This window comes from Prosopis cineraria, unplaced genomic scaffold (assembly GCF_029017545.1).
Source record: "Prosopis cineraria cultivar Desert tree isolate PC_DT_omini unplaced genomic scaffold, ASM2901754v1 PC3, whole genome shotgun sequence".
NCBI classification, from domain to species: domain Eukaryota; kingdom Viridiplantae; phylum Streptophyta; class Magnoliopsida; order Fabales; family Fabaceae; genus Prosopis; species Prosopis cineraria.
In genome coordinates this window covers 2,362,227-2,390,095 of record NW_026555334.1, presented here as the reverse complement: position 1 = coordinate 2,390,095, position 27,869 = coordinate 2,362,227, and the positions used below count along the sequence as shown (strand labels likewise).

Sequence of the window (27,869 nt, the reverse complement as noted above, 5' to 3'; positions counted from 1 at the left end):
CTCTGCAAGAGAGAGAAGGTATAGGACGAACGAACAAGGCGGGTTAGTTGCCACGCCCCAAAACCCTCACACTTGTACGGCATGTTGATAGAAGTCGTAGGAGTAACAGGCAGATTCACCGGACGAAGCCATTGATATCTTCTCCAAGAAATGGGTCTTCTCTATCAACATAGGCTTCTTCTTAGACTTTCTCTCTTGTCCTCAAATATCCGCCTCATGAGCATCAGAAGCTTGCTGCATTTCCCAGCTTTTCCAAAGCGGACGACTTTTTCGTCTCAGAGGGACCTCCTTCACTCCCAGAGGCTCCTATTTTGTTTAAAAACTAGTTCGAGTATTCGTCCGTTATCACTCAGGACTAATGGTTATTCTTATGTTTCTGACTCTGAAGTCCCTAGGCCAGGTAAGGTCATCTTGACATTTGCTTTCTATTGAGAAGCTTGGAGGCTGTATAGGAGTCTTTTGGTTACTGACATTTATATTTACATTCTGAAGACTTTCTGGAGGAGAATCCAGAGGAGGAGATGTCGAGGACGCATTTCAAGATTTTGAAAAGGAAGTTGCGGGAGCTTGGGATAGATGCTCATTTATGCGGATCGGGGCAATACAACCGGTTGCTTTGTCCAAATGTATTGTTGGTTTCCTTTCTCTATTTGCAGTCTTCTGTAAACTGCAAAAACTGTTCATGTGGTTATTATTGACTGTTTTGATAGTATAGTGTGAATCAGTCTGTTTTAATATCCTTTAAGAAGTTTATCTTGATTTCTTGCAGTCACTGCTTTGCTTTTATTTATTCATTTGTTATTTATTTTATAGTTTATTGTTGGCCCGTTGGAAAGTACTTTAACTCAAAAACATCTCTCCTAGTCACAGCCTGCGGAGTCCTCAGACCTCGCTCCAAGGGCCATCTAGTTTTGGGATTTGGTCTCAATTTGAGGGATTCTTTTTCTTCTGGTGGCGTGCTCAAAGGTTGATATTTTGGGTTATGGATTTGTCTCAAGTTTGTACTAGAAGAGTGATGAGGAGCAAAGTTTTTCTCCTTTTATTTAAGCATTTAAAAGATTAAAAGATTTTAGTAGTTGAGTTAATGTAATTATACAAGAAAGTAACTTAATAAGTCAGAAATGAGTGAGTGTAATTATGTAGAAAAGTAACTTAATGAGTCAGAAACAAAGATACTTTGTTGTTCTAAAAATGACATTCCCCTATTTATCAAAACATAGACAAAACAACAGAAAATGTTGGTGTTTGAAAATGTTCTACGGCCATCCTTTAATGGGTGGTCATTTCATAGAAAGAGCTTTTATTGCTCGCTTAATACTCTTTCCGTTAAAAAATATAAGGCATTTTTAACAGAACTCACCCTTTAATAAAATAATTACTTATCTTTCAACTAGTTTTATCTTTCCATATTTACCTCTATTAAATACCCTAAAAAAATAAAGTAATCTATAAAGTAGGGGCATTTTTGGAAAAAAAGGTAATGATTACACCTCAAAAGAATTAAAATATCTTTCATTTTTAAACATCTAAGTCCTCAAAAAAATGCCTTACATTTTTGAATGGAGGGAGTACAATTTAATTGACTTAGATGCTTTGTTGGCATTTTTGATCTTAATCTTCTTTCCTAAGAAGGCCATGAAGATTTTTGGGCTACAAAATAGGACACAAAATAGGACTGGCCCACCCAACTTTCATACACTCATACCAAGCATCTCAATTTCTCAATGAGGTTTGAAAGTGATTGTTTGTGTTCTATTTTTGAGTTGCATTTTCATACTCTTGTTTTATTTTTTGACTGTTAGTGCCAAGGTGGTGATTCAGAAGAAAGGAGCTTATCTCTTTTTATCACGCAAGATGGGTCTGTTGCTAGTCATTTTCTTCATCCAATTATTTCTTTTTTTGGGTATCAAATGGATTATTTTTCTCCTGCATTTAATGATGGGAATATCTGAGTTATTCAGAGGGGCTGCTTTATGGATGTGTTTCCGAGCAAAATGTGGTTGGAAGGGCAACACAAAGGTTAGACATTTTTCAGTTTTGAAGTATTCCATTTACCCCAGAGCACAGATTTGGATGCATGTCAGCTTCTGTTTCTACTGTAGGCAGTTGCTGGTGGCCAGTCATTGAAGCACATACCCAAAACTAAGAAAAAGAAAGAACTGTCTGAGTCAGAATTGATGCTGGAACCCCTTTGTGACAAGGTTATTAAATTTCATGTTTTCTATTTTTTCCCACTACATTGAACTTTGTTGGTGCTATTGATCTTTGATTGTGCAATCACTGATTCAATACTATCAGTTACTCAGTTTTCTATTGACCACTGCTTAATTTTGTTTTATACAGCTGAGTGCATTATTACTTTTTTAAACACCCAATGCTTTAATATTTTGATTTATATTTTATAGCCAGCTATCTAACCATTATGGTTCAGTACATTGTTTATCACAACTTTGTAGCCGTCACAAGTTATTTGGGTATTACTTTCTGAGGATTTGTCATTATATAACATGGTTTTGGCATGCTTTTCCCTGTATTATTTGTGATATTGCATTTTTTTTGACTTAGGTGTACAATAGGGATTATTTTGATCGGAAATTTTGTTATGAGAGTTACAAGAGAGGAGCATAAGACATCCTCCAAAATGAACTATAAAAAGAGTCGCATAAAAAATTCCATAGGTAAAATAACGCAGCGAAACTGCAATCTCTTTGCAAATCCAAGATAACATAGCCATTAAATAAACCATGAACAGATTGGCAAACTGAGGATATGAGCACCATTCTTTTGCACCATCTATCCAAAGCTAAAGGAACTGTTGCATTGTTCTTTAATAGAACCTGGTTATTGATTTTTATTTTTATTTTTTTAAAAACTGTCTGAGTGACTCAGATGTTATTATTGATGTTCTTGATCTTATGAGCTTCTTAAAAATGCAAAGAAATTTTAGAATTTTTCGTCAATATCCTCTAAGTGAGTTTCACTTAAGAACTAAAAGTCTGAAACTTTGTATGAAAACCTATTTTTGGTCTCAAATAATTTATACCAATCAGTAAGTTGAACTACAGCCATCAACGTCGATTAGACATGCTAAAAGAGCCAACCTATCACAGGTCATGGATTAATAGGTCAGAGCATAAAACTACCTTAGTGATTTGAGTTGAAAATTTGTACTTGGCCTGTTAGGTAGGTTGGGAAAACGAACCTATAATTCAATGTTTAATATCATAATGTCTGATTATAAAAGGATATCATCAAAAAAATTTCCAATGTCTTAAATCATTGAAAAGGTAATAAATCATCTACAATAATAGAATGCAAAGAAAACAATAATTCTTAAACTTTAATTATATCTGATTCTTGTCTTATACATCATCCACAATAGTTTCATCGTCAACACTAATATCTCCATCTTCACCATGGAGATCTGCATCTTCCACAATACAACATAAATGATAATTAAATTAATAATGATTAAAATCAACAAAGAAGTAGAAAATCAAGAATAATTGTCATAGGTTGTTTCTAAATAAATAAAGATAATTAATTAGTTAGTTAAGATTGTTAGAGGAATAAAGATAAGTCAAGTTAGCATCTATGTAGAGGGAGGATGTGTAAACCTGAGACTATAAACTGGAGTACTCTTCAGAATTTTCTCCTCTCTTTGTTTTCTCTATTCCTATTTCCCTTCTTTCTCCTCTCTTTCTACCACTACACATTAGTGGTATTAGAGCTGACAGTTCTTGGCCAATATTTATGCCAGAGACTCGTTCTCAAAGCAACCAACACAACATGGAAGAATAGTCTGATGATAGTTTTTGTGCCATTGAGGAAGAAACAAGGAAGGTGGCCTCTTTACCTAGTGTTGTTCAAGCATTGTCTGCCAAAGTCAGAATCTTGGTTTGGAGAAAGCTGAGTTTGCAAACGAGGGAGGCAGCCACTATGGAAACATGCGTGGCTGTCAAAGGAATGAGAATGGTTAGCCAAGAACTGGGTATTATGATTATTGGCCTCCAATCACATGTACAAAAATGGAATTTTCGCACTTTCAATAGGCAAATATGTTGGGTTGGATTTTAAAATGTAAAAGGTACTTCCAACTCGATGAAACTCTACGGGAATGGAAAGTCATGATGGCTTGCCTGCATCTGGATGCAAAGGCTTTTTTTGGCATCAAGCACTAGAGTGGACATTAGAAGGAGAACCTTTGACTTGGGGCGTTTACATAAAAGCATTGAAGGCCTGTGTCAAACCATCTTATGAGTCTCCAATGGAATATTAGATGAGGCTTTTTGTCGGAGGACTTTGATGATGGCTTTGATACTCTTGTTTGCAAGTTGCGACTTTCATAGATTTATCTCATGTAGACGTATTCAACTAGTCTTGATGAGGAGTTTATTGTTAAAATTTGAATCTTGGAGCCTCATACATTGTAGGAAGTGAGAGCAATAGTTGAGATGTATGAGATTAATTGACAGAAGGTGTTCAAAGGTATGCAGATAAGAAGGTTGATGGATTTAGGCTTCATGGCTGATACCCATGTGTTGAGTGGCCTAGAATGGTGGAGGGCTGTGGAGACTCCATCTGGAGGTGGAACACAATAGAGTAAGAGTAAGAGATTCTTCCTCCAAGATTAATGCGTTTTCTCCTTCTTATGGGCCTGCTGCCTTTGTTTCTTCTTTGATAGGCTTTATTCCCTTGAAACAAGTAGCACAAGGGGTGAACCTAGAAGAAGTTGAAGAATTACGAGCAAAGAATTTATGCTTTTCTTGCTATAAACCATTCTCGATGGGCCACAGCTGTCCACAGAGCAGAAAATGCAATTGCTACTCATTGAACTTCATTTTGAATCTGAAGAAGTGATCAAAGATGATACTAGGTAGATGTTGGAAGTTCATGGAAGTCTTGGTGAAGCAGAAGGATCTTACAGATGAAGAAGCTAGTTGGATTTTATTTTTTCTAACTGTATCAACAACATCCAGGTTTCATTGTAACAGCCCCTTGAGGTCAAGGGTTTCGTCGAATGGGGGGAAGGGGATATTGAAATGTAATTTGTAATAAATCAAGATATTTAGTTAGTCAAGATTGTTAGAGGAATAAATATAAGTCAGGTTAGCATCTATGTATAGAGAGGATGTGTAAACCTGAGACTATGCTTAATGAATAAATCAGAGTACTCTTTAGAATTTTCTCAATTCCTATTTCTCTCCTATCTCCTCTTCTCTTTCTACCACTACACACCAAATTGTGAAAAGAATAAAGACTAATATCACGATGTTCAAAACCACACAGCCAAATGCTCTTTAACAAGTGCATTCAATTGCAAGTATAGATAAGTTGGAGGAAATTTTATTCTTCTATTGTTTGAATTTTACGATTTACAAAGGTATAGAGTTAATACATGTATACAAAACTAATCCACCTATCAAAGGTGTGGTTAGACCTAGTATTTAGTATATTCAATGTAAATATCTGTTATTATTATGTGGGATACCGGGTAGTTAAGAGTAGGAGTTTTTTATGAGATTATTTCCTATTTCTCCTCCCCTGAATCAATCTCCATTATTCTCGGAGATATGATTGTTTTCTCTCTTGTATATATTCTCATACATACCTAAGATGAATGTACAAGAGTTTCTGGGCTCATTCACTACATGGTATCAGAGCACCGTGACTTCTAGTGCTGTCTGACGCCGAGAACTCTGAGACAGAGAGTACTGAGCAGAGTCAAACCCAGTTCACAGTTCTCCCATGTCGAACAGTGATGGGTCCTCGAAGACTGATCCGAGCAGCGTAGGTGGTCCCTTCGGGTCGACTACCAGCCATGAAGGATCATCGGTACACGTTACATCAGTGAAACTAAATGGTAAAAACTACCGTATGTGGGCACAAGCTATGAAACTCGCGATCAGAGGCTGAGGAAAAATGGGCTATCTTGATGGCTTATTGAAGATCCCAGAAGACCCCAAGACGCAAGAGTTCCAGCAATGGCACACTAAAAATTCACTAGTATCATCATGGTTAATAAATGCCATGATTCCAGAAATTCAACAAAGCTTTATGTTTCTCCCCTCAGCCCATGAAATCTGGAAGGCTATACGAGATTCATGCTCTGATGGGAAGGACTTAGCTCGGATATATGAGCTCAAAACAAAGGCATGGACACTGCAACAAGGAGAATGTGATGTCACTGCCTTTTGGTTGGAATGAATGCTATATGGTAGGAACTAGACTTAATGACAGATGTGGAATGGTCTAGTAGTAGTGATGCAATTCGGTATAAGGAGAAAGTTGAAAATGAGCGTGTATTTCAATTTCTTGTGGATTAAATCAGTCCTTGGATGATGTACGAGGACGAGTCTTGAGTCGTGCACCACTCCCATCAACCAGGGAAGTTTTTTCTAAGGTACGTCGTGAAGCCTCGAGACGCAAGGTCATGCTTCTTGGCACTACCCCTACTCTAGTACCTACTCTAGATTCTGCTACTCTTGTAAGCAAGAGCAGTGACACAAATCAAAAGAATCAGAAAGGGAAGGTTACTTGTGAACATTGCAAGAAGATTGGGCATACCTGTGACACTTGCTGGGATATCCATGGAAAATCGACTGATTGGAAGCCAAGAAAAGGAAAAACACGAGGATACCAAGCTTCTCATGATGTGCCACTAGATAAAATAGATTCAACCTTATCAGCACCAAAGATTGATAAGGAACAGCTCGGTAAGTTACTTGAGATGCTTTTATGCTTCAGAAGAATGAGAAAAATTAGAAACCAAATTATATTGCGTCTGTGGCTCATAAAGGTGATTGTGCCTTACTTACCTCTACTAGTAACTTCAAATGGATTGTGGATACAGGGGCAACTGATCATATGACTTCAGACTCTAAGCTATTTAGTACCTATGTCCCTAATGCTGGAAATGAGACAGTAACTACAGCAAATGGGTCATTGTCGATAGCAGGAACAGGTAGTGTTGTTATCTCTGAAGCTATGAAATTAGAACATGTTTTACATGTACCATATTTGGCCTGTAATTTGCTATCCATTAGTAGATTAACTAAACAGGCTAATTGTTGGGCTCACTTTTGTTCCACTCATTGTATTTTTCAGGATTTCTCATTGGGGAAGATGATTGGAGTGCTAAGGTGAATAATGGTCTTCACTACCTTGATGAATCAACCGTGAGTAGTCTTTGGTCTCGAATTCAATGCAATGTCGCATCTACCTATGAAAATAAAGACTTTAAAGATCTTATGTTATGGCATAGGAGACTAGGTCACCCAAATTTTCAATATTTATGTCATCTGTTTCCAGAATTTCAAGTCAATAAAAATGCTCCATTTCATTGTACTGATTGTGAGCTGCTAAACATCACAGATCCGTTTTCAAACCTATTGAGTACAAATCTACTCGTCCTTTTTCTATCATTCATAGTGATTTGTGGGGTCCTACTCGTGTTACTAATTGAACTAATACAAAGTGGTTCATCACATTTATTGATGATCATATAGGATGTGTTGGGTTTACTTATTGCAAGATAAATCCTCTGTTCCCTCTGTGTTCTTTGAGTTTTATACAATGATAAAAAATAATTTGATACCACAATTCAAGTGCTTCATACTATAATGGAATGAATACTTCAATAACACCATGCATATGTTTCTAACAGAATATGGAATTATTCATAAAAGCACTTGTCCGAATACCCCTCAACAAAATGGCATTGCGGAAAGGAAAAACAAACACCTGTTAGAAGTTGCACGTGCTTTACTCTTCACCTACAATGTTCCTAAATTCTTTTGGGGTGATGCAATTCTCACAGCTACATACTTAATCAACCGCATGCCAAGTTGTGTTCTCTCTTATATTTCACGCTTGAAAAATTACAAGAATGTCACTCTGTCACTCACCTCACCACTAATCTTCCCCTCAAAATCTTTGGCTGTACCACCTATGTTCATTCTCATCATTCCCATAAATTGGAACCCAAAGCTGTCAAATGTCTCTTTCTTGGTTACTCTTCCACACAAAAGGGGTATAAATGTTTTGACCCTACTACCAAATGACTTTACATCAGCCGGGACGTTACCTTTGCTGAAAATGAACTTTTTTATCCAAATGCCTCAATTCAGGGGGAGAGGGGAGTGATTTTCAGCCTTTGGAAAGTGAGAGGAGTGAGAATACTCAATCCACGATCCTTTGTTCACGAGCTCAGATCCTTTGTTACCTATACCAGAAAATTCTCGGGTTCTTAGGCCAGAAACTGAAGTGAAAAGTCTTTCAAAATATAATAAAGATGCTGGTATTGCACTAGACAAGACACCAATAACCTACTCAAGGAAGAAATGGAAAAAGAGGGAGACTATTATGACTGACGCAAAACTAGAATCTGAACTGAAAGAGGTTCCTGAAGCGGAGAACGTAGAAGGTGCTGTTTTTCCTCAAGAATCCGAGGAAGAAGCAGTGACCGAAATGGAGGAAGTGGATGAGTTAGACTTACCTATAGCTCTCAGAAAGCAACCGAGGGCCTAATAGTTACCATACATTATCCTCACAATTTCATGCATTTATAACTGTTCTTGACAAGGTAAAGATTCCTAATGATGTGCATGAAGCACTAAGTGTACCTGAATGGAAGAAGGTTGTAATGGAGGAAGTAAATGCCTTAGAAAAGAATGACACGTGGGAGATAGTAGATCTTCCAAAAGGAAAGAAAATTGTGAGCTGTAAGTGGGTATTTACCCCTAAATATGATGCTGATGGGAAATTAGACAGATTGAAAGCAAGGTTGGTGGCAAGGGGGTTTACTCAAACATATGGCTTGGATTACAAAGAAACATTTGCACCTGTGGCCAAGCTTAACACTATCAGAATTTTGATTTCTGTAGCTGCAAACTTGGACTGGCCCTACATCAACTAGACATAAAGAATGCCTTCTTAAATGGTGACCTAAAAGAAGAAGTTTTCATGACTTTACCCCCAGGTTTTGAGGAAGGGAGAACCAATCAAGTGTGTAAGTTGAAAAAATCTTTGTATGGGTTAAAGCAATCACCTCGAGCCTAGTTTGACAGATTCTCAACAGTTTTGAGAGCTGAAGGGTATAAGCAGGGGTTGGCTGATCATACTATGTTTGTGAAGAGGGAAAATGGAAAAAGATGTATCCTCATTGTATATGTTGATGATATAATTGTCACAGGTGATCATAAGGAGGAAGTGGATAGAATAAAGAGGGCTCTGGGAAAGGAGTTTGAAGTGAAAGAGTTGGGCAACTTGAAGTATTTTCTAGGTATGGAGGTTGCAAGGTCACAGCAAGGGATTTATGTGTCCCAAAGAAAATATATTATTGATTTACTTGCCGAAACTGGCATGTTGGGATGCAGACTTGTAGACACACCCATTGTTGTTAAGAAAAAAAAGGGGAAACTGAAGGAAAATCAGGAAGGTGAGGCAAATGGAGTTGAATCCAAGAAATATGGTGTGGGGAGGAAGAAGAAGAAGAAGAAGAAGAAGAAGAAAAGAAGAGCTAGTAGACAAAGAAAGATACCAAAGATTAGTTGGTAAACTAATTTATCTCTCTCACACTAGACCAGACATAGCTTTCACAGTAAGTGTTGCAAGCTAATATATGTGCGACCCCAGAGAGAGGCATATGGAAGCCGCATACAGAATCTTGAGGTGCTTAAAGGGCATACCTGGTAAAGGATTGCTGTTTAAGAAACAAAACCTAAGATCTATAGAAATATATATAGATGCAGATTGGGGAGGAACATACAAGGATAAGAGGTCAACATTAGGTTACTGTTCCTTCGTATGGGGAAATTTAGTCTCTCGGAAGAGTCAGAAGTAAAGAGTGGTCTCAAGAAGCAGTGCAGAATCAGAACTAAGGGCTCTAGCTCAAGGCATCTCAGAGGTACTATGGGTAAAAAGAGTCATGGGTGAGATACATGTCAAAATTGATTCCCCATTGAAGCTTTATTGTGATAATAAAGCTGCAATAAGTATGGCTCTAAATCCAGTTCAGCATGAAAGATCCAAACATGTGGAGATTGACAGACATTTTATAAGGGAAAAGGTTGAAGAAGGAGTCGTCTGTCTCATTTATCTGCCAACAAGACTCCAAGCTGTTGATGTGCTCACCAAAGGATTACAAAGAATAGCATTTGATAGTTGTATAAGCAAGTTGGGCATGATTAGTATCTATGATCCAACTTGAGGGGGAGTGTGGTTAGACCTAGTATTAGTATATTCAATGTAAATATCTGTTATTATTATGTGGGATACCGGGTAGTTAAGAGTAAGAGGTTTTTACGAGATTATTTCCTATTTCTCCTCCCCTAAATCAATCTCCATTATTCTCGGATAGTTTTTTCCTGTATATATTCTCATACATACCTAAGATGAATATACAAGAGTTTCTCGGCTCATTCACTACAAAAGGAAACAAAAATCAGGAGAACAAAGGAAATAATGGTTAAGCCCTAAGAATATGCTTTAAAAAAATTGCTAAATTCTTGCACCCTAAAGACTAGGGATCTCAACAAAGATTTTGTTTTTCTTTGTTTTGTTTTGTTTTGTTTTTTTTTAATTTTAGGCCAACAACAACAAGCCTTATCACACTAGGTAGGGCTGGCTACATGGATTTCACGATGTCATTGTGGTCTATCATTAACCAAGCTTTTAGGAATATTGTTAATCAAGAGGTCTTGTTTAGCAACTTATATAAGTGTTCTCTTTACTCTTTCTCTACTCCTTTTTACAGGGCTCAAGATTATTTGTTTTATTCTCTTCACTAGTACCTCCCATGGCTTTATCTATACATGTTCAAACTATTTCAAACAATTTTCTACCATTTTTTCCTTAATAGATGTCACGCCCACTTTTTCTCGTATATGCTCATTTTGGATTCTACCCTATCACAAATAACTCCCTTTAATTTTTGGGCCAACACAAATAAGATTTTGATACTGTTGGGGTTATCTTTGATTTCTTTGCGTTTATGCATAATATCATAAAGTATAAACATATAATTATATTAGAATACTGATGTATTATAATGTGTCAAATAGGCCAACACTGATTTCATGGGTTGGCTTGTTTGACTTATATGTTTTATAAGTCAAGTTAATTTGATCCTCCTAAATAGTTTTCCAATAAATCCTCATCATTAACCCTCCAAGTTGGGGGTTAAACAGTTCAACTTGGAGGGTTCAGTCCGTTTTGTTGGCTCTAAGGTGAAGCTCAAGTACTAGGAAAATATTGTAGATGTGGCATGGCATATAAGTAAATCTGTAGATGCTGCATGTTGTTTTCCTCATAATCTTGGTCAAGCTTATGGATGTATCATTCATTTAGAGGGCCTCTTAAAGGGAAATGGATTTTGTTTCCTTTGTATGGAAAACAATATATGTAAAGGCTAGACTACTACTACTATTTTATATATAAAGATATGTTTTTACAATGGCTTGTTTTTTGGTGTTTTTTTTTTTTGGAGGAGATGAAGGGCATTACTCATCTACTAAATCACTGTTTTCCTTTCATTTTATATTTGTTTTATATACTAAATGAACTCATAGATGTTTGGGGTTCATTGTTCTACACTTCTATATTACGTAGATGCAAAATGACAATTCTAATATATTAATTAGTAAATTACATGAAGTATGAGGAATACATTGCATAGGCTATTAATGTTATGTTTGGTCTGTGTTTGTTTAGTACATAATGTATCCTTCATAGTTGCTTCTGTTAACAAATGTTAAGTTTTGTTGGCATGTGTAGAATATTGATTATATCATGTTAGTCTGTTTCCTTGCTATATAGTGAACACAACTTTAATTTGTTTTCCCTCTTCCAGCTGATTGCTTATTTCGCAGAACGTTTGATTTCAAAGGAGACTCTACTGAGAAATGGTGTTAAGCAGAGAATGTTTGGATATCAGGTGAACTTCCTGGATATTTTTATCTGGGTAAAATATATTCCTTCTGAGCATCATTATTTAATTCATAAAGTAATCCTGGTGGTTAGGAAAATTTCTTTCATTACTACAGACTGACACAGTCAAAACTCATGACATTGGAAGTCTTTTTTCCTCCCTTACAAAATTCTTCACGGCATTCTTCGAATAGTTGTTTATTTTTTAGATTTCTGCTGGAGCATAACACCAGTTCAGATTCCAAGAGTTTATTCCTTCAAAGTTCTGAAGGATCATGCATACTACCAACTCATTTTCAAATATTTGAAGAAAAGAAAGAAAAATAAGTAAATAGAGAATGCAATGAAATACTAACTTTCAAGTCTGTGTGGAAAGTTGAAAGCGTTATTCCTAGCAATTAGCCAAGCAAGGATTCAACTATAACAAGACAAAATTTTAAAATGTCAATGACAATGAAAATAAGAAATATCTTCTCATTTTTTTTTTTTGATGTTGCTATTGGTCCATCCCCATTCTTTTACTGTTTTACAATCTACTAACCTGCATCATTACTTATTTCTGCAATATACTTGTGCAGATTGTTATTGTGTTTCCATATCATCGTCAAGGAGATCTTGTTAGTTGCAAGTATCGGGACATGAACAAGAAATTTTGGCAGGTATATGCTACTGTGGATTCTGAACATGTTAACACTGGGTGGTAAAATTTATCTGTTACGAATTTTTCTTTTTGAATTGAAAGAATCAGATGCTGAAAGGTGATGATTCAATCTGGAACGTGCGTCCAATTTAGATGTCATTTAGACTTTAGGACTGTTTTGCTGAAAGCAACCTGAAGCTTCTGCCTATGGCCAGATTTTAATTAAAGCTTTTTCTAGAGACTGATATTTGCACCTTGCCTGGATTAACCAGTTCAATTGTGCTAATGAGGAGTTGGTGAGCAATTAAATAATTTACCCTGATCTGATGTTCTGAAAGCTGCATTAGCCATTGAATTGGTTGAGGCATTGGTTTACGGTAACTGTCATACTGTGGTTGGACTATAATTAATAAATTAATGTATTTTGAATAATATATGCTTAAAATAAAAAAGAAATGATCACAAAATGATTATTAAATCCAAAGAAAAGTAATACTCTCTTTGGTCTTTATTGTAGGACACTTTTAATCATTTCACGCATCTTGAGAATTTTTTTTTTGATATCATAAATAAAAATGATATGTACTTTCATTTTTACCTTGGCTTTTAAATTACGATATAACTTTGTTAAATACCTTCACGTTAATCAATAAATGGTAAAATTGGAAAAGTTGTTTAATTATTACAATGTGCCCTACATTTTGGATAAAAAATTACTTCTAAAAGGTGTCCTACAAATAAGACTGGAGGGAGTTAATAAAAAAATAATAATATTCATTAGTACTTCATAGTCTTCATTGAAAATGTATTTGTTTATTTCATAATTTATAATTTTAGAATACACACACACGTGCTTATTTCTTGCCTATTTGTCCAATATTCATTGTTTCTTAATGCTTATCAGGTACAAATATGCACAAATCATAGCTTAAAAGCGTGAATTAAATTTAAAACATAAAATTAAAAAAATATGCGACAGGTTCACCCATTGGCTCTACACTTTTACTAGCTTTGACTGGTTCTTAGTTAGTTCAATTGGTTTTTGGCCGATTCTCTCCTCCCCTAGCGGTTCAACTAGTCAAATTGGCCGGTCAGTCTAGTTTGCGGAACACAAACTTGACCCTTAGCCAATTGAATTTTCTTTAGAGGAGACACTACCATAATCAAACAAGCAGCAAGAAAATCTTATAATAATTGCTGTAAAGGTGAACAGAATATCTAAAGAGTGAGTTGTTGATATAGCATATTGGCATAGTATGATCTGTGTACCTAATCTTACCTAGTGGGATAAGGCTTCTTATTGTAATTGCTGCAAAAGTCCTCCATACAAATGCACGCCATTTCTTTATAAAAATTCATCTTAAAAGGAGACCTTTTGGTGTGTTATAGCTGTTGTTGCTTTTATGATCTCTAAATAAGAGTCCTTTAAGATGTTAATTGCTCAGCCAACACTAGGAACTGTACTGGATTATAATTATTTACCTGTATCAGAAGCTATGGAAGATAAGCTGCTTGCATATAAAATTGAGTTGGTGTTTAATCACTAAAAGGGTACTTGCCAATCTCCTATATAGGTATATTATTAAATGTTGAACCACTTTAACCAGTGAAGTTTTAATTTTCAAGCAGACAAAGCTAAACGTAAGTTTCAGACTGCTGTTTATAATTTTCTGTTGTCCAAATGCTTGTAAAAGGCAGATTTAAGTCTGATCTACATCTTGAAATTTTGTGTTGATACTTAAGATTTCTGGAATATAAACTCCAAGAGCCTAGGAAATATAAATTGCAAATCCTTTTGACACTCCCTATTACATTTTAACTCATCCTAAATATCTCAACAGTTTGAAAAAGATTTTAGGGTAAACATGTTACTGCTTTTGAGACTGAGATAATGTGGGGAGATATCCCCCCATTTCTTGCACATCGGTGCACTAGACTCTGACATGTTAGGCACCAGGTCAAGTATAAAAAGCAATATTTATTGGCATGGTGATATTTTTGGAATTGAAATATGAAGAGATTGATACGTAATTTAATTGAACTCTATTTAAATTTCTCACCTTGTAACTCAGATTTTCTTTTCAGTGTCATCAATTAGTATTCTGTTCCTGTTATTTTCTTTTATGTTTCATTTTCTTTTTAATTGTAACTTGTTTTTCTTTTTGTCATTGCCGTATCATGCAAGATATTTATGCTCATAGCATTTTTTTCTGCCTGTTGTCAAATTCTTTAATTTTATGGCAATCATATCTTTTTGAGTTTATGACATTATAGATTACAGATGTTGCATTGACCCTTTAATGTTCTGTTGCTTCAGGAAGCAGACACTGAAAAGATTTTTTATGGATTGGATGATATTGAGGGGCAAAGCGATATTATCATTGTATGTATCTTCATTCCTGTGAAGAAATTATTCGAAGGGCAAAGTTTTGTTGTATTTTTAGTTTATAACTTAAGTAACATAGGTTGAAGGTGAAATGGACAAACTTGCAATGGAAGAAGCTGGCTTTCGCAATTGTGTGAGTGTTCCTGATGGTGCACCTGCAATGGTCTCCTCAAAGGGGTTGCCACCTAAGGAGAAGGTTTGTGGTATTTAGTTATTAAGTATGTGTGTGTATCTGTACATCAACTTGGAAGGTATCTTCTGCTGCTCTGCGTATTTGATGCATGCATTTTAACTTCTAGAAACTATTTGCTCCAAGATGAATTGTGCTACTGTCTTTGATTGAGGGAATATATAGCTGGATACAATAAATAGTCTCCCTCTAGTAGGAGTTCAAGCAAATCAATCAGCCTTTGATCCCTCCCAACCAATCAAATGTTGAGTTCGATGGTGAAAGTGAGATTCAAAGATGGGGGAAGATATTTGCTATTTATCGTATGAAATTTGTACAAATGGAGGTCGAATATATATCCATACCCATAAGGCGTAACATATTTGTGGCAAATTTTTCCAAGATCTGACAAAACTGCTTTAACCAAAGTTAGACTTTCCAACTTATCTTTTCAAGTAGATGTTGTTCTCACTAGCCTTAACCCAAGTTAGATTTGAAGAACTTAGTCATGCTTGTTAGATTAGCTGGTCATCCAAGAGGGGGTGAATTGGCTGTTTTTATATTTTTGCCTTTGTAAGAATAAAGGCAATCCAACGCTAACAAACACAAAATAGGGATGAATAGAAGGGGGTGGTGCAAAAGTGAAAGGAGAAAAAAATGAACAAGTACATACATAGAATTTATCCCGGTTTAGCCTAAACAAACTGGGCTTACGATCAATCTTCAAGAACTTAATAAGATTTTCCACTATTCTCACAAGTTTTAACACGGGCACTTGCGAAGCTACAATACAACACAAGGGATACTGTTATATGATTTAGATTGGAACCAAAGAGAGAGGGGAAAAGAGAGAGAGAGAGAGAGAGAGTAATTGATAGAATTTGTAATAAACAACACTATAAGGGCTCGTTTGGGACGCAACATTGGCTAAGTGGGATTGGGCTTAGGATTGAGTAATACCAAGCTTTTATGTTTGGTAGGTGGTAATGACAAATTTATTCCCAAACCCAATCCCATCTTGGTGGGAATACCCAATACCACCTCCCCCCTGGTACTGCAATTTCCATCTTAGGATTGAAATTTTCATGACTGAAATGCCCTCATCAAAAACCTGCCCAGTCAGCTTACTCCTCCATCATTGCACACGGATCTCTTCCATCATCCTCGACCTTGCAACACAGAGATGACAGCGACTGAAGACGATGGAAGAGAACTGCCACAGCACAGAGATAGGGAGGGCATGGATTGACAGCAACATAAAGACAGGAGAGTTCGTGACCTGAACGAAACTCCTTGCAGCGGTAGATGACAGCAACTCCAGCAGCGACGGTGATGGAAGAACGAGCTTAACAGCAACTGGCAAGGACGAACGATTGGTAGCGTGAAACAAAGGAAAGGCAAGAATCTCATTCTAGACCTCCCAGCAATGGCAGACGTGCTTGCCCACCACGCCAATGACGTTGAGGACGGTGGAAGAGGATGGAGATTGAACGATAGAGGTGAGGGTTTCTGAAAGAGAGAGGATGATGATGGAGATGAGGGCAATATTGTCTTTTAGCTATTTTTTTGGGTTAAACTTGAGTTTGTTTTTTTTTAATCCCATGTTATACCAAACATAATTTTAAAACTTGTTTCTAATCCCAATCCCAGCCCCAATTCCAGTCCCAATCCCAATCTCAATCCTATAAAATTCAATACCTTATACCAAACAGGGCCTAAGAATCCAAATAATGAATGAGGTACACCATTGCCCTTACATATGTATATTTGTATTTATAGGCATCCTATTCTCATAGATATCCTAATCTATCCTAATCCTCCTAATATAATTTGAACAATTTGGAGGATGGATTCTCTTTTAATTTTATTCACAATAGTAGATACAACTTATAGGGGAAGGATAGCAACATTTTTGCTAGTTCAATCCCAATGAATCAATGACTATAAATGGTGGAAATTATGAAAATCGTGGTATTGAAAACTAGACTAGATTGGTTGGTCAGACTGGTGAACCTGTCACTTGGCTAGTCTGGTCATCCAGTCAAATTGTAAAATCTGCAGCCTGGATTAACTTGGTTCTAAACTGGATAAACTCGCCAAATTGAGATAGGTCAACCGGGTCAATCGGGTTGAAGATTAAATAGGAACATGGACGTTGAAGAACTAGACGAAAGAAAAGGAAGAAGAAGAAAATGAGCTTCTGTTGTAGAGATGAAATTTTGAAAAGAAAAAATGAAGAAAAAATTTGTGAAGAAGACAATATAAGAGAAATAAGGGGCTAAAAAAATCATCTCACATGGGGGTTTGTGGTTTGCTGGTTCAAATCAAATTGAAGGCACCAACCGTTGCATGTTAATGCAAAGAATAGAGATGATGGATGGTAAGTGTGAAAAAGAAAAGAGATGATGAAGAATAGATGATGGACAGTAGGTCGGAAATAGAAGGCAAGAAAAAGAGAGATGATCTTTTAAAAATGAAGAGTAAGAAGATTCAATATAAAAGTGATATAAGATAGGAAATGACCCCTTACATTTTTCAAAGATGAGATGTGTATGCAGACATTGGGAGAATCATTTTGATTAACATTGCATCCTTGTCAATAAGGTTTTTGTTTTCTTTTATTTTTTACTTGTTTACTTGTTTTGAAGAAATGTTAGCCTTGTAGGATGTTTTTATCCCCAACATGTTGGGACCCACCACCAATAGATGTGTTTTGTGGTGTTGTCCACTTATTTGAACCCAACAAAGCATTTTGAAACCCATCGCAAAAATAAGACTCGTTGCCCTTTGGACTTTTTATGTATCTTCCGCCTTTTGGAGATTGCGATCTTGCACTTGTGCGATGCTTTGAGCTTCTTGCAGTGATCGCGGCTTCAAGATACAATCCTGAGTAGCAAGGTCCTCGTCTAGTCTTGCTACATATGCCTTTAAGGCTTCCACATAGTCTTCCCAATAAAGCTGTTCACCCCCCTTTTGTCTGCGCAAAAGATTGATGCCATTGGAATGCCTCCTTTTGCAAGTGAATACTTGTCGCGGTAACCTTCTATGAATCTATGTTTCATCCAAGCAAAAATAATGTTCGCACTTCAAAAGCCACCCGAGAACGTCATTTTGCTAGAATCTTGAAATTCTAGTTTGGGCTGATGGATGTTGCCTATGTTGTTGGAAGATGACTATTTACCATTGCGGGATTCATTAAAATGTACAAGTTGAGCTATTTGGGTGGTGAGGGCTTGGAGTTGATTCTCCAAGGTATAAAGTCTTGCATCATTCCAATCTGTCATCTTCTTGAATGCAGCTTGGGAACATGTTTCTGGCATATAAAGGTGAGGAAAGATAGGCTCTGGATATCACTAATATGGTGGAAAGAGAAGGGAAGAAGAGTTGTGGGTAGGAGAGAGAAAGAGAAAATAGAGGAGAATTCCTTAATAATATTGTGGTGCGTTAAGAGAAAAAATACACACCACTTATCTAGACTTAGAGGCTATACTTACTGACACTAAACTCTTATAACAACAACTAATGAATATATCCCCTGTAATAGATAACTATTATTTATATATTATTTATATATCAGTAAGATCTTGTACTAAACATCCCATAGGGAATTGTGTCCTATGACAATTTATCATATGAAAACTTTCAGGGCTAGTATTTTAGCTGAACAGATCCTTAAAGATATAGACAAAGGTATGAAAATTCTTGCATGGAGAGCTGCAATTGATGAGCAAATGGTAGCTTTGGAAAGGAACAAGACAGGGGAGATAATAGAACTACCAAAGGGTAAGGCTACTGTTGGTTGCGGATGGGTTTTGACTAACAGATATAATGCTTATGGCAGTTTGAACAAGCACAAAGCATGGTTGGTGGCTATAAGGATTCACCCAAATCTATGCGATCAACTATCAAGAGACTTTTGCACAAATGGCAAAATTCAATGCCATCAAGGTATTGCTCATTAGTTGCATATCAAATGGATGTGAAGAATGAGTTCCTGAATGGAAGATCAAAAGAAGAGGTGACATGGAGATTCCCCCTGAATTCAAGATTAGAAGAAACCAAAATAAGGTGTGTTGGTTACAAAAATCACTATATGGCCTCAAATATTCACCTTGAGCATGGTTTGAATGATTCTCAAAGGCTGTACAAAGGTGTGGGTACTATCAATGCTAGTCAAATCACACACTATTCATAAATCACAATGATGGAAGGAATGCTATCTTCATAGTCAATGTGGACGACACCATTATTATTGGAAATGATCTCAGTGAAATTGAATGCCTCAAGAGACTACTTGCTAAGGGATCTTGCATCCTTAAGGTATTTCCTGGGCTTGGAAGTTTCACAGTCAAAGTATGGAATTGTGGCATCATAGCTCGAATATACTCTCGATCTTCTTCAAGAAATAGGGATCCTTGATTGTAAGCGAGCTGCTACTCTCATGGGATTATATCATAAGTTAGGAACAAGAAAAGGCTGCCCTCTTGTAGATAAAGATATATATCAACATCTAGCTAAGAAACTGATATACTTATCCCATACTAGACCCGATATAGCATATCCTGTAAGCATGGTGAGCCCATTTTCTAGTCAACCCAACCACCTTTATATGGTATAATTTGGCAACATGGAGAAGTCAGAAACAATTTGTAGTTTTGAGAAGTAGTGCTAAAGTAGAGCTCAAAGCACTAGCACATGGCGTTTGTGAAGGTTTGTGGATTGAATGATCGGTCAAAGAACTAAAATTGAGTATGACAGGTTGATGTAATTCTTTTGTGACAATCTAGAACTATATGGATTGTAAAGAATCATATTCATCATGATAGGACCAAACATGAGATATATTCCAACAAGATTGCAGACTGTTGATATGCTCACAAAATCCTTAGCTAAGCCCAAGTTTGAGAATCTAGCAAGCAAGCTGGGAATGATAAACATCTATTCACCAGCTAGAGGGAGAGTGTTGGTGAATGCCGATGGCCTTTGCCCAAAGGCTTATTAGCCTATTTAGTTATTAGGGTTAATAATTCAGATCCTGCTGTTATTATATTTATGAGTTTCTGTTATTGGAAAATAATACTAGAATAGTCAAAGATTTTAGTAATTAGATTCTGATTATGAGATTTACTGCTGTAACCCTAGGCTCACTTAGATTCTGATTATGAGATTTATTGCTGTGGCCCTAGGCTCCTTTTTATGTATAATGTTTATGAAAAAAACAGAAACTGAGACGTTAATTCACATTAAATTTCAATAACAAAGCCTAGCACAGTCCTTTCTTCCTAGCATTGTTAGTCTTCTTCCCAAGATCCCTAGAAATTGCCATGAGTATGAGATTTAAACTAGCATTAGAAATCTTTAGCAAGTTTTTTGACAAACATTAGGCTGCTGTGTAATTTATCCAATAAGCATATGCTTTGAAATCATATTCAAACTTACTGCAATTCCTAGGCCACTCGCTTTACTTTTTGTTTCAAAAGTAATCAGGACATCGAACAAATGTATCAAGAGTAGAAACATCAACTACCACATGGTATGTGGAAATGGAGTCAAATATCCAAGTATTGGATTTTTTAAGTTGAGTCATGGAGGGGTTACAATTACATGGCTTCTCAATGAGTCAGTTTCAATATGTGCATTGGGTGACTGATCTTAGTAAAATAATCTCAACATGGTTTTCTACCTTCTGCTGTTTTGGGTGAGGAGCAGTATTATTTCTAGGGGTTAAAGGGCATTTTTACCCTTAAAGTATTTTTCGAGGAGCACTCAGCACCTTAACGTTTTTGTTGGAGTAATTTTGCCCTTAAAGTTATTAAAGCGGAGCATTTTTGCCCTTTCCGTCAAAACTCCAATGTTGGCTTCAAACATTGATTGTTAGAAAATTTGACGAAAAGGGCAAAAATGCTCCGTTTTAATAACTTTAAGGACAAAATTGCTTCAACAAAAACGTTAGGCTGTTGGGTGCTCCTTGGGAAATACTTTAGGGACAAAAATGCACCTTTACCCTTATTTCTAGCAGCCACAGCAGAAGATTCAATCATATGTTGAATATTTTGTCCACCACCTCAGCTTTTCCTGATTTCTTCCCTTGTCATAGAACGCTTCTCGATGTGAAGGTAAGGTCAAGTAGACATGGTTCTCCCCTTAACTTCTTCAAAGATAGGATTAAGTCCCCAAAAGAGAAAGTGTAAATCCTTTTCTGTTTGTGTTAACTCTTCTCCAAATCCTTATCAGTTTTAAAAAGAGCTGATACGATAAGATATTAGAGTTATGTCAAAATTAAAAAATAAATTGTAAACTATGTAAACATATACCTAAAATACAGTTATAGAATCCATGGTAAAGGAAACATGACACAACAATGTATGTTTGTGTGTTTATTGAAGCATGTAAACATGGAGTCAACTTGACCTTTTGTGAATTTGCATGGAGTCAAACTCATGAGTTTGAGAACCTTGACCACTACTGTGCCATTGCCTAAGGCACTGTGGGTTGCTGTTAAAAACTATGCCCATACGAAGGATGTTCCCCCCTAAAAATGCTGTAAAATGAAGGATTGAATTCCTACCTACTTAGTGAGTGAAGTTTTTAATTTTGATATTCAAGGACCACTTCAGCCAAAAACTTAAACTGTTGGGGCTTATAAAATTATGATTGATTTTATCATCTCTAAAAAGTACAATTGTCATTTCATATCAAGTTACAGTTTTTTCTGCTTTCCCGTTGTTTGATTGCGATATAGTCATAGATCTAAAGGAGATTGAACATGATTAATATTTATTCACTTATCTATTGCCAATCTTTTATTATGTGGTCCTGTGTTTTCCTTATAATTTGATGCTTGTCTTTTCTGTGAGGCTAGGACAATAAGTATCTGTATCTGTGGAACTGCAAAGATTATATTAAGGGGGTATGTAAATATTAATCATTGTCTTTTAATTATGGATGTGCAGGAATTAAGGGTTTCCTCAGTTCCTTTTTAAATCTTCATATTGACAGGCATCACGCATTATACTTGCAACTGATGGAGATCTACCTGGTCAAGCCTTAGCTGAGGAACTTGCTCGTCGCATTGGGAAAGAAAGGTTCAATCCAATCTCCTAAATTTTTTGCATATATCAATTTTATTGATCCATAAGTGAATTCCAAGCTGTTACACTTCCCATGTGTGGACCTTTACATTTTGTTTTCGATTAAGTATTGTGATAATTTTTTTTTTGGCATTTTTATTATATAGTTGTTTTTTGCATGTTTCTGGGTTGAAGTTTTACTGTTATCATATTTTTTGGTTGCCACTTTATCTTTAACCCTTCAATCGATAACTCCTTTTTGCTGCTTGTGTGACTTCATTGTTTTGGAGGTTTTGCATTAATTTTGGAACTTTTGTCTTGTGTTGCGCTCATCATTTTGGCTTCATATGGGAGATCTCTAGAGGTTGTAGATTGAACTAGGATAATTACGAAAAGTTTCTTTGGCTGTTGTTATAGAGATGCTGTGATTGATCATTAAGTTAAATATGAGATTTGTTTCAGGCCTAGGGAACTGTGCTATAGGATTAGGGAATCTGATGAATAAGGTTACTGCTTTGGTGTAGTTATGCCATTTTTCTTGAAATTTGAAGTACTATTTTTGGTTTATTTGTTGGGGAGGAGTTCCAGGATCTTCAAAGGAGTTTCCTTGCCTTTGAATTTATTATAGGATGATGATCTACTCATGGCTTTTTGTAGGCTTTTTAGATCAGAATAGTCGAGTATCTCATTGCAAGTGTAATATATACAGTGTACATGTATCAGTTATAAAGGGAAAAAAATAAAATCAGATCGTATCCCTTATTTACCCCCCATATTCTTGGCTAATCACATCCCTATAAATCAGGAGTAATAAATAATAATTAATCTCTAATTTATCCTATTTCACACTCTCCCTCAAGTTGGATTATAGATGCTAATCATGTCTAACTTGCTCATACAATTCTCAAACGCTGGTTTATGTAACCCCTTGGTCAACATATTTGCTGCTTGAAGGTTTGCTGGTAGGAAAATCAAACAAATGATTCCATCTTCTACCTTCTCCTTGATGAAATGTCTATCAATTTCTACATGTTTTGATCTCTCATGTTGTATTGGGTTTAAAGCCATACTTATGGCAGCCTTGTTGTCACAGTACAATTTTAGTGGTAGGTCTAACCTAACATGGATTTCTTCTAGCACATTTTTTAACCATATTTCTTCCATCATACCTTGAGCTAAAGCCTTTAACATAGATTCAACACTACTTTTGGAAACAACTCTTTGCTTCTGACTCTTCCAAGTAACCAAATTTCCCCACACAAATGAACAATTACCAGAAGTGGATCTTCTATTTGAGTGATGTCTACCCCAATCAGCATTAGTGTGTACTTCTATGGTTCTCCGTTCGTGTTTTTGGAACAACAAGCCCTTACTAAGGGTGCCTTCTAGATACCTTAGGATCCTCTATGCCATGTCCATGTGTTTCTCCTTTGGCTCACACATATACTGACTAGCTAAACTCATTGCGAAGGCTATGTCAAGTCATGTGTGGGAGAGGTAGGTAAGTTCTCCTACCAGCCTCTGATGTCTCTCTTTATCAATTGGTTTCTGTTTCTTCTCATCTTCTTCAACTAGTTCAGTTTTTCCATCAGAGTTTTCTTCTGTTGTTCTAGATACTTGCCTCTTCTTTGGAACAATAATAGGTGTTTCAAAATGTTTACACCCCAACATTCCTGTCTCCTTTAAGAGATCAAGTATGTATTTGCTTTGAGATATGTATATACCCTTCTTCGATCTTGCAATTTCCATTCCCAAGAAGTATTTTAACTTTTTGAGGTCCTTGACCTTGAATTCTTGACTTGGTGCAGTCTTGATTTTCATGATTTCCTCACCGTGATCACTAGAGATAATTATATCATCGACATACACAAGGAGCATACATCTCTTATCTCCATCCAATTTGACAAACGTGGTGTGATTTGATAGTCCTTGTTTGTAGCCCTAAAACTTTAGGACTTGTGAGAACCAATCAAACCACGCTCTAGGCGACTGTTTTAACCCATACAAGGATTTCTTCAGCCTACATACTTTATCACCTTTTCCTTTATCAAAGCCAAGCGGCAAGGTCATATAAACTTTCTCTCTCAAATCTCCATTTAAGAAAGCATTCCTAATGTCTAGCTGGTGAAACGGCCAGTCAAGATTTGCTGCTATAGATAACAGCACCCTAATGGTATTTAGCTTGGCCATTGGTGCAAAGGTTTCTTGATAGTTGATGCCATATGTCTGTGTGAATCTGTGGTTGAAGACGAGCCAGAAGAGAATTGAATCACTTTTATTCTGCAATATTTACTGAATATATACATGTATAAGAATATTCTGTAAAAGGAAAATAAAATCAAAAGGAAATAAAATCAAACATTAATTCTAATGACCCTATCCTATCAAATCTCTGTAATTACAGAATGAATCCCTCTAATGTCTCTTTAATTATTCCCATACTTCCCCTCAAGTTGGATCATAGATACTAATTATGTCCAACTTGCTTATACAATTATCAAAAGTGGGTTTGTGCAATCCTTTTGTCAATACATTTGCTGCTTGGAGATTTGTTGGTAGAAAAGTTAGACATATGATTCCATCTTCCACCTTCTCTCTGATAAAGTGTCTGTCTATCTTCACATGCTTGGATCTCTCATATTGGATAGGATTCAACGCCATGTTGCAGCCTTCTTATCACAATATAGTTTGAGAGGTAGATCAAGTTGAACATGGATCTCTTCCAAAACCCTCTTTAACCACAATTCAAATTCAGCACTACTTTTGCATACAACTCTTTGCTTTTGATTTTTTCCAAGTAACCAGATTTCCCCATACAAATAAGCAATACCCAAAAGTAGATCTCCTATCTAGGCGATGTCCACCCAAATCTGCATCTATATTTAACTCTATATTCCTTTATTCATGCTTTTGAAACAGTAAACCTCGTCTAGGATTTCCCTTTAGGTACCTTAAGATTCTGTATGCTGCTTCCATATGTTTTTCCTTTGGTTCACACATATTCTGGCTAGCAACACTCACAGCAAATGCTATGTTGGGTCGTGTGTGTGATAAATAAATGAGTTTCCCAACAAGCCTTTGGTATCTTTCTTTATCTGTTGGCTTCTCTTTCTTTTTATCCTCTTCTTCCTCAATATGGTCACCTTCTTCGTTTAAGCTGCCCTTTTCTTTCTTGGATTTTTGCTTCTTCTTTGAAACAACAATGGGGGTTTCAACAGGTTTACACCCCAACATACCTGTCTCCTTTAAGAGATCAAGTACATACTTCCTTTGAGACACAAATGCCTTGCTTTGATCTTGCAACTTCCATTCCCAAGAAATACTTCAAACAGCCTAAGTCCTTGACCTTGAATGCTTTCCCCAGAACAGCCCTTACTCTTGCCACTTCCTCACTATGAGCACCAGTGATGATTATATCATCAACGTATATAATAAGGACACCCCTCTTACTCCCCTCTACTTTAACGAATATTATATGATCCGATAGTCCTTGATTGTAGCCTTGTAGCTTTAGGACTTTTGAGAATCTATTGAACCACACTCTTGGAGACTGTTGTAACCCATATAATGATTTCATCAATTTACATACCTGATTCTTCCTTCCTTTATTAAAGCCAGGAGGTAGAGTCATATAGATTTCTTCTTTCAACTCTCTATTTAGGAAGGCGTTTTTGATGTCCAATTGGTGTAACGGCCATTCAAGATTGGCTGCTATAGATAACAATACTCAGATGATATTTAGTTTTGCCATTGGTGTGAATGTTTCCTGGTAGTCAATGCCATAAGTTTGTGTAAACCCTCTTGCCACCAATCAAGCCTTCAACTTATAAAGATTTCTGTCAGCTTTATATTTGGAGGTAAATACCCATTTGCAACTAACCAGCTTCTTGTTTCTTGGTGTTTGCACAATCTCCCAGGTCTCATTTTCTTCCAAGGCTTTCATTCCTTCCAAGACAGCTTCTCTCGATCCAGATGTTTTCAGGGCCTCATGAATGTCTTTAGGAATACAGACACCATCTACATTCGCAATAAAGGCTTGATATTCAGGGGATAAGGCTTTATAAGATAGAAACGTCTGAATAGGATGTTGTGTACATGATCTTGGCTTCTTCCTGAGGCAACTCCAGGTCATCTTCTAAATTTTCTGAACCTTTTTCCTCATCAAGGTTACCGTTCTCATTTTCTTCTTTAGGACTATCTCCCATAGAATCTGTCATCGGTTCTGATTCTGGTATTGCTTTAGGTATGAGAGCTTTTGTACCATGCTTCTTCTTTCGTGTGTAAACTTTAATCTCCTTACCTTTTGCATTTGTGTTCTTGTCTCCCCCTGAACCTGCATTTTCTCTTGTTTCTAGAATAAAAGAGATAGGCTCAAGCAAAGTGGGATGGTCAAGAGAATCAATAGGCTTAATGGGAGAATATTCCTGAGATTCACTCCAACTCTCCCCCTAAATTGAAGGAGATGAATGGGGAGGTTCATGTTTAGAAAAAGTAACATCATGACTGACAAATAAACGTTTAGAAGATGGATCAAAGCATTTATAGCCCTTTTCGTGTGAGGAGTAAGCAAGAAACACACACTTGACAACTTGTGGGTTAAGTTTGGAAGAGGAATGGAGATGAACAAATGTAGAACACCCAAATAACTTTAACGGAAGAACGGTTTCAAGATGAGTGAGAGAGTGGGTTTGCCGGAGACACTTAAGAGGTGTGGTGTATGATAGGATTTTTGGGGGCATTCGATTAATAAGATAGGTGGCAGTAAGAATGGCATCTCCCTAAAAATATTTTGGCACATTTGTGGCAAACATAAGAGCACGGGCAACATCCAATAAGTGTCTATTTTTGCGTTCGGTCACCCCATTTTATTGGGGGGTATTTGCATAGGAAGTCTTTTGGATGATACCCCAAGTTTTAAGGAAGTCACTTAGAGACTTGTTGACATATTCAATGCTATTATCAGTTTGGAGAATTTTGATGGACGTGTTAAATTGATTGAGAACCATGGCATATAATTCAACAAAAATGGATGGCACTTTAAATTTATCTCTCATTAAATACACCCAACGCACGAGTATGGTCATCAGTAAAGGTGACAAACCATTTAGCTCTAGTTTGATTAGAGACACGAGATGGACCCCAAACATCACTATGAACAAGGGAAAAAGGTTTAGAGGGCTTATATTTAGATTGCAGAAAAGAAGAGCAATGATGTTTAGCCAATTCACAAATATGGCAATGAAAATTAGAAATTTTATTGGATGAAAATTGGGGAAACAAATGACTCAAATATTGGACATTAGGATAACCCATTCTTTTATGCCATAACAAAAGATCAGCTTGTTTAGAAGTAGACATAAGGTTGCAATAGATTCGGGACCATAGATTACTCACAGTTGATTCTTTAAGGTAGTAGAGCCCATCACACTCCTCAGCGTGCCAATCATCCTCCTTGATGAGAGATCTTGGAAAATACAGTGAGTAGAGAAGAAATGCGCACTACATTTGGCTTGTTTTGTTAACTTGCTGATAGATAGTAAATTGCAAGCAAGATAGGGAATATGAAGAATAGAGTCAAGGTTCAGAAATTTAGAAATAGTGATACTACCCTTTACTACAATGGAAGAGGAGGTACCGTTTGCCGTGTCAATTTTCTTATGTCCAGTACAAGGAAAG

At 36.4% G+C, this 27,869-nt stretch overlaps 1 protein-coding gene across 3 annotated transcripts; it reads left to right on the top strand.

The window, feature by feature from the left end:
* On the top strand, positions 1–26,277 carry LOC129305836 (primase homolog protein-like). 3 transcript variants are annotated; one of them, XM_054945980.1, is made up of 12 exons: positions 1–400; positions 493–626; positions 1,803–1,858; positions 1,962–2,019; positions 2,103–2,201; positions 11,852–11,935; positions 12,507–12,587; positions 14,886–14,951; positions 15,034–15,150; positions 21,986–22,033; positions 22,123–22,208; positions 26,111–26,256. In XM_054945980.1, exons 1-12 carry the CDS (start codon positions 151–153, stop codon positions 26,193–26,195), a joined length of 1,164 nt encoding a protein of 387 aa, XP_054801955.1. In that variant the 5' UTR covers positions 1–150; the 3' UTR covers positions 26,196–26,256. The 3 variants fall into 3 exon arrangements, 2 of the variants coding, with proteins under 2 accessions (XP_054801955.1, XP_054801956.1); XR_008592050.1 differs by lacking the exon at positions 21,986–22,033 and having other exon boundaries at positions 22,077–22,208; positions 26,111–26,129; XM_054945981.1 differs by lacking the exons at positions 1–400; positions 493–626; positions 1,803–1,858; positions 1,962–2,019; positions 2,103–2,201 and adding exons at positions 3,920–6,716; positions 6,854–6,964; positions 7,108–7,178 and having other exon boundaries at positions 26,111–26,277.
* The last annotated feature ends 1,592 nt before the right edge of the window (positions 26,278–27,869 follow it).

Bases quoted from the DNA above. Each gene is read 5' to 3' on its own strand.
- LOC129305836 (XM_054945980.1), top strand. From the start codon at position 151: ATGGGTCTTCTCTATCAACATAGGCTTCTTCTTAGACTTTCTCTCTTG. The intron at 11,936-12,506 runs GTGAACTTCCTG...ATACTTGTGCAG, and splicing joins AGAGAATGTTTGGATATCAG to ATTGTTATTGTGTTTCCATA. The intron at 22,034-22,122 runs GTATGTAAATAT...TCATATTGACAG, and splicing joins GCAAAGATTATATTAAGGGG to GCATCACGCATTATACTTGC.